The sequence below is a fragment of the Pelobates fuscus genome, chromosome 3 (genome assembly GCF_036172605.1).
Source record: "Pelobates fuscus isolate aPelFus1 chromosome 3, aPelFus1.pri, whole genome shotgun sequence".
Taxonomy (NCBI): Eukaryota; Metazoa; Chordata; class Amphibia; order Anura; family Pelobatidae; genus Pelobates; species Pelobates fuscus.
The window spans coordinates 288,181,762-288,194,220 of NC_086319.1; the positions used below are offsets into that span (position 1 = coordinate 288,181,762).

At 39.9% G+C, this 12,459-nt stretch overlaps 1 protein-coding gene across 1 annotated transcript in view; it reads left to right on the plus strand.

Moving 5' to 3' along the window:
• The window catches only part of LOC134601781 (disintegrin and metalloproteinase domain-containing protein 9-like), a 170,181-nt gene that overhangs the window by 63,343 nt on the left and 94,379 nt on the right, over window positions 1-12,459 (plus strand). The window contains exons 13-14 of the mRNA XM_063446282.1: window positions 178-283; window positions 1,869-2,007. Of these exons, the coding sequence (XP_063302352.1) occupies window positions 178-283; window positions 1,869-2,007 (245 nt within the window). The remainder of the gene's footprint in view (window positions 1-177; window positions 284-1,868; window positions 2,008-12,459) is intronic.

The following is a 12,459-nucleotide window of genomic DNA, read 5'->3' on the forward strand; positions in this document are numbered from 1 at the left end:
TTCTAATGTCAGTGTTTGACAAAGTAACATCATCTTTTAGTGCGAGTGCACTTTGCATGTACTGTAATATGATTATGATGCTTAATAAAACTAGTATAGAGAGTTCAAACTGTCAAGCATATTACATAACACAACACTATGACATTAAACTGGAGTTATCTGGATTTTTTATTTGAGATTTGCAATAATAAACACAACTGTCGCTGTGACCCAGGCTGGAAACCGCCATTTTGCATTGAACCAAGTGACAGCATTAATTCAAGGAGTCTGGACCCAAACAAAGGTTAGTGGATTTTGCTATTTATTTGAATAAGCAATACATTTTTTTTTCTCATAACATAATCTTTATAATTTTATAATATAAGCTAGATATTTTGTAATGAGATATATATATGAAAACTCTTCGAATAATTGTATTATATTTTATTAATATAAAATAGTAATTCTGTTCCTTACGCTCAAATTTGAAGTCAGTAGTTTTAACATTGTAGTTTTTTGAGATGGAAGCCTAACATTTTCTTTAACAATTATAGAGGATATGAAGCCAAATGTTTTAGTCACTTTCTAATTTTTCAGAATGTTGTACTGTGCTCCAACAAACTGCAAAAGACAGGAATCATTCCATTACTCCCAATATAGTCACTACACTTTCAAGACTTCCATGTTTTTATGTAAGCTGGTTTCTGTTACATATACATTATTCTTTATTAATGTTATACCTCTACAGTGGTCCAAAGTCTTGTGTGTTTGCTGTTTATCAAACAGTGAACCTGACTAAAGTGACATGTAAATTGATAGCAGATGTGATATGGCTGCCATTTGTTTATAAAGCAGTTCCACTAATTCTTTGTGATGAGTGCAGGCCCATACCACTGGACAAACCAAGCAACTGCAAAGAAGACACAAAGGTCCTGGGCCAACTGGTTAAATCAGGGGATCTGCTCTGTTACCAACCTGTCCAGCTACAGTTTTCTTCTGCCACCTCTGTGACTCTTTGTTAGCTGCAACGTAAGGGAGTTATAGATAACCCTTACCAACACATCCAAAGTGAATGATCAGAGGCAAGTTCACCTCTGTGACTCTTTGTTAGCTGCAATGTAAGGGAGTTATAAAAAACCCTTGCCGACACATCCAAATTGAGTGATCAGAGGCAAGTTCAGAAAGCAATATATATCTCTATAGTCCTATATATTGAGATCAATAAAAAGCTACAAGGGGGAGAGGAGGAAACCTTGATTGGCCAACATGGGCTCGAAATGAACCTGGACTTATTTTCTGTTAAACTATTCCGGGATGTGTGGAACTGCTCCTGTGGGATAAACTATATGTCCTATAAAGTACAGACCTAGACCACAACGAGAGAATCTGGATTAGGTAACTTCTTTCCTGTTGAAGTAGGGATCTTTCTGCTAGTGACACTTGCTGTGCTCTGCAAGTGTCATTATAATTAGAAACTATAAAAGTGAATACTTATTTCCCTTCCTTTTTATTTATTTATTTATTTGCACTATTTTTCTAATGCAATATCTATATAAACCTTGGGTCCTTCATCTTGTGCTACCCTACTCTTCTTATCCTCAAGCCTCAATATATTAATAAAAGACATTTCTACAATCTATATAATGCATTAAAAGTTAGAGTTCATATTTACCCCATAATTTCCCTTTAACAAAGCTACTTTTCCTATTATCCTCTGGTCTAATGAAGATTTGTAATTTTACATATAATAAAAGCTTAGATACCTTAAAACAGTTTTGTTGAGTGTGTGTTATCAACTATGGTCTAGAAAAATGGTAAATAAATGTTGTTTTAATGTATCTGAAAACTGGACAGAACATTGTTTGTTTTTCTTCTTTTTTTTAAATTAGGTATATATTCTGACGCAAATGCAGGTGAAAGAAAAACTTCGCTTTTAATAGGATGTTTACTAGGTGTGCCTTTACTGATTATATTAGTTGCCATCCTGATAAAATTATTCAAGAAACAGAGCGAAGGAAAAAAATCCCAGTGAGTATAGCTTTGGAATTATCTTATAAAGAAAATATTCTAACACTTTAAAACAGTTGTCGTGGACATTACAGTTTACGTCAAAAGCGTAAGTCAAGAGTTTGCATATAATCTCCACTGTCTAGCTTCTATAATTTTGTTGAGTGTTTTTCAACATTAACCTCCGTGACAGATATTAACTAATTAGCTATTAAAATGTATTTTTTACATGTAGGAGGCATCCTGATAATCAGTTGCCACAGAGAGGTCTAACGAAAACCAATTACTGTTTTGTGGTGACAAATAAAAACAATTGTGGAAATCAAATTATGAGATATGATAAACATTCTGATGTGTATATTTATTATTGTGCAATGAGTAATAGAAAAGTGTAGATATGGTGGTAAAAATAACGTAATCTTATACACTATACACCATTCTTCCCTCGGTGTAGAACTCCCAAGAATTTGTAGAATATTATATTAAGAGCAGATACTAGACTTTTGTCATGAAGGATTGGCTTTCAAAAACTAGAGAAAAAAAAATAATTAAAGGAACACATAATAATAGCATAATAATCAGTTTGCAAATTATGATCCTGTAGAAAAATACATTGTGCAACATTAGAAAAAATGTATGGTTGGAATTTTGTCTTGCAATACACTCTCTATATTTTTAAGTAAGATGTATCTATATTTCTAGAGAAAATCACTGCCTGGTAATCAGTCACTAGTCTGTTCATGCCCCAAATATACTACTTTTCCTGTGGTAGATCATTCCTCTTTTAAGGATTCAACAGACAAACATGTTTTTTTGCTGTTGTTGGATGCTCAGGAAAATAGATATTGGTTAAAAATATATCAGATCAGCGTGTCCTGGTTGTACAGGAGAGCAGATGCATGTTGGATTAGCGCTGAACTACTAGAGGCACAAGCGACAAAAATAGATACTAGTCTCCTTAAATTGAGACATGACATCAGGGAGAGTATCAAATAGCACCTTCTAAACACACCAGATCATCAAAAACTCGAAACCACACTGGACTGGACTGGCAAAACGACCAACAAGATGGCATCTATCATGTTGCGCCCTCTCCTAGCTCTGATATGAAACAGATAGAGACAGAACTTAACCCCTTCAGGACGGAGTCAATAGTGCACGTTCTGATCAAAACAAAACGTAAACAAAAACTGGAATTTGCGCTATATGTCTGTTCACCCGTAGTTCCCCTCTTTCATATTATATGCACCCACACTTATTATATATCATTTTGTTCAGGAGAAACAGGGCTTTAATTTACCATTAACTATTCATATATGGAATATAATTTATTATGAATAAAATAAAAAAAATTGTGAGAAATGTATTTATTTTTTAAAAATGTGTAGTTCCGCCTCACATTTTAGCTGTAAATGTCATAATACTGTTAGGTTTTACTGCAACAAAATGCACATATTTGTAATCAGCGATGTCTCACGAGTACAACAGTACCCCCCATTAACAGGTTGTATGTTGTTTTGGAAAGTTACAGGGTCAAATATAGAACGTTCCATTTTCAAATTGAAATTTGCCAGATTAGTAATGTTACCTTTGAGACGGTGTGGTAGCCCAGGAATGAGAATTACCCCCATAATGGCATACCATTTGAAAAAGTAGACAAGCCAAGGTATTGAAAGTGGGGTATGTTTAGTCTTTGTTAGTAGCCACTTAGTCACAAACACTGGCCAAAGTTAGCGTTCATATTTTTTTTGTGTGAAAAAAGCAAAAAACGAATATTTGGCCAGTGTTTGTGACTAAGTGGCTACTAAGAAAGACTGGACATACCCCACTTGCAATACCTCGGGTTGTCTACTTTTGCAAATGGTATGCCATCATGGGGGTAATTCTCATTCCTGGGCTACCATACGCTCTCAAAGGCAACATAACCAATCTAGCAAATTTCAATGTGAAAAAAATGAAACGCAAGCCTTATATGTGACTCTCTAACTTTCCGAAACACCATAAAACCTGTACATGGGGGGTACTGTTATTCTCGGGAGACTTCACTAAACACAAATATTAGTGTTTTAAAACAGTAAAACATATTACAACAATAATATAGTCCATAAAAGTGCCGTTTGTTTGTAAAAAATGCAAAAACCGTCACTTTTACTTAAAATATCATCGTTGTAATACAATTTACCAGTTTGAAACACTAATATTTGAGTTCAGCGAAGTCTCCCGAGTAAAACAGTACCCCCTATGTACAGGTTTTATGGTGTCGTGGAGTATTACAGGGTCAAATATAGTGCTTGCAAATTAAATTCTCTGCACTTTCTCCCTGTGTTGTCAGGCATGTCAATCAAATTTTAATTAATCAAATCACATAATTATGTTAAAAGATTATTTAAATATACATGTAGAATTTTAATATATATACATATATATGTATTTAAATTCTACGTGTATACTAATGTAATCTTTTATGTAATTATATGTATTTATCTATATATATATATTTGCGGTTATTTGTATTTTATATATAGATAGATATATATAGAATGTCATTCTAAGTGTATTTTGTTACCAATATATATATATTAATAACAAAATACAGTTAGAATGAAATTACATATGAATATATAATTTATATTAAATTTTGTTTCAATATTTTATTTATTTATTTTATTATTTTATTTATTTATTATTTTAATTATACGTATATATATATAATATATATATGTACATCTATTATATATATAATATATATACATATTATATATATGTAACATCATTCTAAGTGTATTTTAATGCTAATATATATACTTATATTAGTATTAAAATACACTTTGTATGACGTTACATATATATAATATGTATATATATTATATATATAATATATATACATATTATATATATATATAAATATTTTCAATTTATTTTTTAACATGTTTAATTTCTTTTTTTATACTTTCTTACCAGCAGGGGGACTGTCTGATATTTTAGACAGTCCCCCTGCAGGCAGATCCATAGCCAGCTATAGGGGGCCATGTGATCGCTCTTTGAGAGCGATCACATGGCCCCCGGGGGCCTCATTTGCCGTGGGAGGGCTGCCTGGGCTGTCAGGCAGCCCCCCAGAAGAGGATCGCGGCGGAGGTAAGTATAACTTACCTCCTGGGGCTCAAAGCCGTTACGGCGTTCCATGCCGCCGCAACGGCTTTAAAGCCCATTATAATGGGGACGGCATGGAACGCCGTAACGGCGTTAACGGGTTAAGATACAACACACCTTTATTCATAGTAAATAGTAAAACTACAAACAAAGTCCAGGAGGTGAGCCGAGGTCAGGAACCAATGGCCGGAATCAGGAGAACAGAGATCAGCGAAGTCAGGAACAAAGCGGGAAGTCAGACGAACCAGGTCAACACAGGAATCACAATAAAAGCTCTAGGAAATCAGAAACAATGCAATGCAGCAATGATTTGTTGCACTGATTAGCTTAATGGGCAGGTTAACAGCAACCAGGTTAGTAACCTTGGTAACAGTAATGAAAGGAACTGATAGTTTAAACATGCCCTGAAACAGTATAAAAAAGGGTTGCTGTTTAAAACTGCAGAAAAACCATGACAGATACCGCTTCTGAATTGGAGGTGTTAGGCGAACTCTGGAATCTTCAAATGGAAAATGCATATGTTGCTGCAATCCCTATGTACCACACTCATGGCACTCTTCTAAACCATTACTGCTGACATCCACCCAGACCTCAAGTCCTCGGGGGACAGAACCAACCACTTGGAGGGTAAGATAGATGAGATATACACTGCACACTATGGGCTTGTGGACAAAATCACATATCTTGAGGACTACCACAAAGCTTTACCAAACTGGACACGGAGGACAGGTCCCGAAGGGAATACTCCACTCAATTTCCATAGAGGAACTGACTACATTTGTACAGACCTTTTTCAAAGTTATTGCTCAGAGTGCCTGCTGAACAGGGCAGAATCCGAAAACCCAGAGTGCTTCCAGTAACGGTACCCAGGGTTACCATAGTTAGATTACACTGTTTCCTCTCTAAAAATGCTTTGATGGCCTCTGCATGCACATACAAGTAATTTTTGTAAGCGATTTGCTGACCTGTCACTATATACAGATCTTTCCTCTGTGATCATGGCAAAAGGCAGGAATTCTTACAAATAATGCCCTATGTTCTCAAAGTATTGCTTCAGGTGGGGTTTCCCCATGAAGCTCCTTGAGTGGAGAAACGGAGTGGTTCAAGTGTTTGCTACCCCTGAGGTCAGCATGAAAGAGTTTCAATTGTGGAACATTCCTCGGGACCGGAGACAGAAAAAGGAAGGCCTCCCTCATCTGCCATGTTACCAACTGTGAGAGAGAAGGCTTCACCACACCCTGAATGATCACAGAGCGAAGTTCCTTTGGTAACCCACAAGACCCGAGAGGGCTCACTTGGTTCACAAAACTATAAATATTTTAGTTTCTGTTTTCCTTTATATAGATCCCTCCCCCCCTTTTGGATCAATGGGGGATATCCTAGTCACCACTGAAGTGCTCCCGTGTACTTAGATGAAAGAAGCAGAAGACTGCTGTGTTAATCTGCACAATCTAAGCCACGCACTTGAGGCCTGTATTCTAAGATAACTGCCATAGCAGCACTCATGGCCCGGGCTATCTACGAGAAACGGATATAGAGGGCTTTTGTTTTAAATATTTTTATTGTCGTCTCAGTTTAAACGCGGATATCAAACATATTACTGTTAAAGCAATTAGTCGCCTACGCAGAGGCTTGTTGATCAGGGCATGTAAATGAGAGCAGATATTCACCCGCGCAGAGGCGTGTATGTCGCATCATGTGTTAGTGCATTGTTGCCTTCACAGAGGCATAATAGGTCATATAACAAACATAAAATGCGTGCGGTCGCCCGCGTAGAGGCATATATGGCTAATGATATTGGCATCTCTAAATCAGTTGTATTTAACCATTGTTGGTATAGCTTACTGCACAGAAGTGTTTTGGTCTGGTTTAATTGCCAGCAATTTTCAAACTCATAACTGTAACGCTAACAATAACCTGTATGTCCTTAGGGCTATATTGTAGAGAGAAGCGGTTAGTGCACATCAAGCTGTATTGTGTGCTACACTGCGTCCGCCTATTATAGGTATCTGTCCGGGACTCATTTAGACTGAGCTGTACTCCGTCATTAAACGTTAGCAGTCAGCTAATGTCGTAGGCTGCCTGCCCTCCTCATGGCTATATGGCAAGGCAATATGGTAGTATGCAAGTTAGTAGGGTCTGTAGTAACAATGTTTAACCAGGTTTTAAGTCAGTACTGTAGAGTACTCCTCTATCAACACTACCTTGTACAATTATGTCGGATCAATGCTAGAAAGGTAAAGCATGCTTGGGTAGGCTCTTCGAGTGTCTCCTTTTATCGTCAGTGAAGTAATGTAAGATGTGTAGAACATGCAGGGCATATTCTATTTTAAGCTAAAGTGTGGACATGTAGAAATTCATCATAATGCAGTGATCAGGTTATTATGTAAGCAATAATTAACGGCATTAAACTTTAGCCCATGGGGGCACAGTAGTATAAACTGCGTATTCGTTTCTAGATTGGTTTATAAGTATGTTTCACGTATTGTTACGCCAAGCTAATCCGTGTTAGTTCTCAGCTTTTGGTATTATAACTGCACCTCTGCCATTGAGTAATCATCTAACATTAACATTAATCTCTATCATACTTTGCACGTTCAAGCAGTAATAAAGGGTGTGACCAGAAACATATTATAACGTGTGCGCTTTTAAGCTAAACAAATTATGTAGAGTGCATATGGGCTCCCCCAAGAAGGAGAGGTGACATAGTTAGCTCAAACAAAGCGCCCTTAATACAGAAATGTGAGTCACTTCGCTGGAGGGGGGCTAGATGGCGCCTGGCGCTAGGGAGCCATCCAGCTCGGAGTTCTGAACCTCCCAGGACCTCTCTCCGGTTTTGCTTCGCCATGTGTTTTCACGGGGTAGGAGTCCGCTCGGTGAGCCTATGGTTCCCTTTCCAGTCCCCTAGGCTTCCCCAGTCACAGCAGGCCCCCGTCCTTTCCCCCCCCCCAATGCTTTCGTCCGTGCCCTTGGTAGGGTCCACCGTGCTGTGGGCACTCAGGGACTGCAGCTGTCCCCCCCCCTGTAGAGTCCGCCAGGGCTCCTGCCTCCTGCACCTCCCCAGCTCTGGTAGGGCCTCCCTGGAGCTCCAGCCCCGTCTTGCCTCACCCTCCTCCGGTCTCTTACTTGGTGCCGGCACGCATTCTCCCGGCCACCGGTCCACCGAGGGGTCTGCGCACCCCAGCTACACAGGGCTTGCAGATTTGGGGCACTTCTCCGGACCACCACCAGATCTGAAGAACAGGGCCTGCCCGTGCCGGTCGGTTCGCCGCCCAGGGGGGGTCTAGTCGTGGGACCCGCCACCCCGGGGGGCCAAGACGTCCTAGTCTGGGTTTCTGTTGCGTGCGTGGGGTGCCCTCCCCGTTGCTGTGCAGGCGCGGAGTGTCTACCTGCCATTTTGGCTCCATGAGGGAAGACATCCCTCGCCGGATGGGCTCCCTCCTCCAGCCTTCGAAGCTTGGACTCTTCGGCCGGGATCACCCCCACCAGCCATGAGGGAGGGGGGAGCGGGGCCAGATCCGATCCCCTGCATGTACCTTGCGTGTTGCGGTTCCCGCTCATGCGGCGTGTCACAGGCCTTGTGTGCTTTTTGTGCTCCGTTAGCGGTGCCAGCTGGGTTTGTGTCGCAGCTCCTCGCTCCCAGGTTCCTCACCACCCGACCACCTGTCTTTTCTTCGGTGTTTAGTGTGATTTTGGGTCAGATTGCAAGTATTTTATACAGCTTGTAGCCGGAGCCAGCAAGGATGGCTGCCGCTCGGCTCGGCGGCCCGGCCCCGCCCACTAGAGAGGGCTTTTGCACAACTGTGGGCAACATTTTGGACCAAGATCTGCCTAAAGGTGGAGAGGTCTGCAGACTACAGAGAGTGCCCGGGATATGCTTCCTAAGCGAGCCCCCACGTTCCGCACTGCCGCAACACCAACACCCGGGAGGCACTTTTTCCAAATTGGGGCAGCATCTATAGCATCTGCTAATCACGTACCCACTCACATTATCAAGGCAATTGGACGCTGGAAGTCCTCCGCCTACACACTCGACATACCTAATCCCATTAAAGAATAAGACAAGCTTTATGTGACTTATCTAAATAAATAAAGTTGGTTAACCGTATTACGTTTTATGGTATTTTCTTTTGCTTGCTTTTATTACAGGCCTACTGCTTTGTCGGTTCCGGCACACCACAACCGACTGGTTCCAACTCATTGATGTTATGGTTATTATATGCTAGATTTCTGTATGCGGCTATATTGCCCCGACTACAAATTTGAGGCTTGGCCTGTGGGAGGGGCTTGAATTCTCTTTAAAAGGCCTACCTATCCACTCCCACCTTACTGTTGCTGATCTGGCGAGTCACCCCTCCCACCACTCCCTCTACTCATAAACACCCTCTAAGGTGGGCCCACTTTTATTACAGGCCTACTGCTTTGTCGGTTCCGGCACACCACAACCGACTGGTTCCAACTCATTGATGTTATGGTTATTATATGCTAGATTTCTGTATACGGCTATATTGCCCCACTCTAAATTGATTGACTAGAAGTTCAAACTGAAATTGGCCTGAGAGTAAAAAAATGGACTACATGGGTAAGGAAAGGGGCATAACCCCATATAAAATTCAAAATATAGAGAAAAAGAACAATACCTGCGTAACTGTGAGATAGAGAAAAGGCACCAAAGAGACTACAGGTGCCACTAGCCTTTCTATCTTCACCACTAGCCTTTTGGAGCAGGGTTTACTTAGATCCACTGGATTGCCTATATGTAATAATATAGCCTGTATTTGATGCATTCACTGTTCCATTTAGACATTTACCTATATGACATAGGATATTTCCTGTAGGTACATACTGATCCATACCGTTTAACTAGCTAGTATTTGGATCATTGCTAGTAAGTTTCGTTAGATCCCCCTTTTTTAATCATGTATACACTCTACACGATTTTTTCACTTTGCGTGTTTTTTCACATTTGTCTTTTAATGTCGGATGACGTAATAAAGGTTTTCCATTTTTTCTTCCTTTAGCTTTTTGCCCTTTTTTAGCTGATTACTGTACTTGGGTAACACCTGCGTCTATGCGTTGAGATTTGGCACCTGTAGTCTCTTTGGTGCCTTTTCTCTATCTCACAGTTACGCAGGTATTGTTCTTTTTCTCTATATATATATATATTTAAACCTGATTGCTTTATTAACTTTTTTGAAATCTTTCCTAACCAGCAAGGGGACTGCCTGTCAGTTTAAGCAGTCCCCCAGAAGAGGATTGCGGCGGAGGTGAGTAGGAGCTGGGAGCTGGGGCTTAAAGCCGTTAGGGCGTTATATGCCGCCGTAACGGCTTTAAAGACCATTATAATAGGGATGTCATAGAACTCCCTAATGGCGTTAAGGGGTTTAACTAAGGGAGAGCAAAAAACAAGTTGCAAGAGAGTACTGAGAATGGACATCAGCTCAAAAAGCCTGCCCTTCGGTGGGTCCTTGCTCAGATCTCAAGCTGGTTTTAGCTTATCTTGGCACTATAGTATCCCTTTAGCAATATATATTTTTCCTGGCTAATCATGGCAGCATATACACGTGGGTTAGCTCCTCCCCTTACAGCTGATAGGACAGGAATAAAACAAAACCTTTAAATTAGTATCCCTGCATAGGTCCTTCAGTCTTTTTCCTGTCCTACAGCCCTTAGGATGTGAGCAGTTTTGCTCCCTTTACTAATGGACATGTAGGTTTTTTCTCTTCATTACTGTATTTGTTTTTGCGATTTTAGGGTGCCTTTTTATTATGGTGCCTTTATACTGTGGTACTATGGTACTTTTACACTGTGATTCCTTTAAACTGGGGTGCATTATGCCGTAATGCATTTCAACTGTAATGCATTTCAACTGTGATGTCTTTAAACTGTGGTGCATTATGCAGCTGTGCCTTTACTGCCTTATGCTGTGATGCCTTTTTACTGGGATGCCTTTAACTTTGGTTATTTTTTTGCACCTTGCTGCCTTTTTATCACCTTGCAGGCACTTTTACTTTATGCTTCCCCTTGGTCCCGGAGATTTATTCCCGATTCCCTGGGTGTTCAGGAGCTATGTATGCTGCAGACCGAGCTCTCTTCCCGGTTCCCTTCTGGACGAAGATGTGATTTATTTGGTCCCTTAACAAGAGCAGTTCCTGGGACAATGTTCGCCTCTCTTCTGATGCTAAAAGTAAAGGCACATGGAAGTCTATACTGGACCTAAGAAGGGCCAACAATAGGCTGAATGACAGAGCCTTCGGGATGGAGTCAATCAGAACCATATCCCCAGCAATTTGGAAGGACAAGTTCCTTATCTCTATATATCTCAAGGATGCTTACTATCATTCCAATCGGCTAGATCTTCAGCATTATTTTAGAAGAGAACTTCCAATTCGTGCCCTACCATTTGGCCTCACTGCAGCCCCAAGAACCTTATGTGTGCTTATAGTGATATTGAGAGTCCAAAACACCACCTGGTTCCATTATCTGGATGATTTACTACTGGTAGCCTCAGACCCACTGAAGACAGGCGCACAGAATGATAGAGTTCTTTCAGAACGCCTGAAGTTTGACTGCTTGATGAATACCAAAAAGAGCAGTGTCACGCCAGCTCAGAGGATTCTGGACTTTTCTGGGTGGAGTATGCTATACTCTGCTTTTCCCTATCCCAGGAATAGTTCCACAGATGGTGGAAGTTTTCTCTTCCAGTTTTTTTGCTGTACTGAACATTCCATCTGTTTAATTTGGAAAATCTGTCAAATGTACATTACAAAATCTAATTTACTTATATCGTTATTCTTATTTTTTTTATTTTTTTTTATTTTTGAACTTATCACCATAATTTCACTTATACAAAAAGTATTTAAAAATTCATATTCATACACATAAGCACTTAGACAAAAAAAGACAAAAACACAAAACAACCCACCCCCCCACGAGAGCTCTACATACTTCCAGCTTCTACTTCTTATTTCAAATGGTATCGATATTACATTTGTAGTATTTTTTTTTCCCAATTTGCCCATAGGCTCAAATTATCATTCAGAAACTTGCAGTGATCCTTCTCCATTTTAATTTGGTATATCAACTGTATTGTTATTAATTTGATGTTTAATGCGGTATCTCCCTTCCAGTTCCTTGCTATTATTATTTTACAGGCTATTAAACAATGAGTACCGTATATACTCGTGTATAAGTCGATCTCATGTATAAGTCGAGGGCAGTTTTGTGACCAACAATTGTGAAATATGCTATGCCTCGTGGATAAGTCGAGGGTAAAACTTGGGGCTATGAAATTCTGTGATTTTTAGAATTATATACACACTC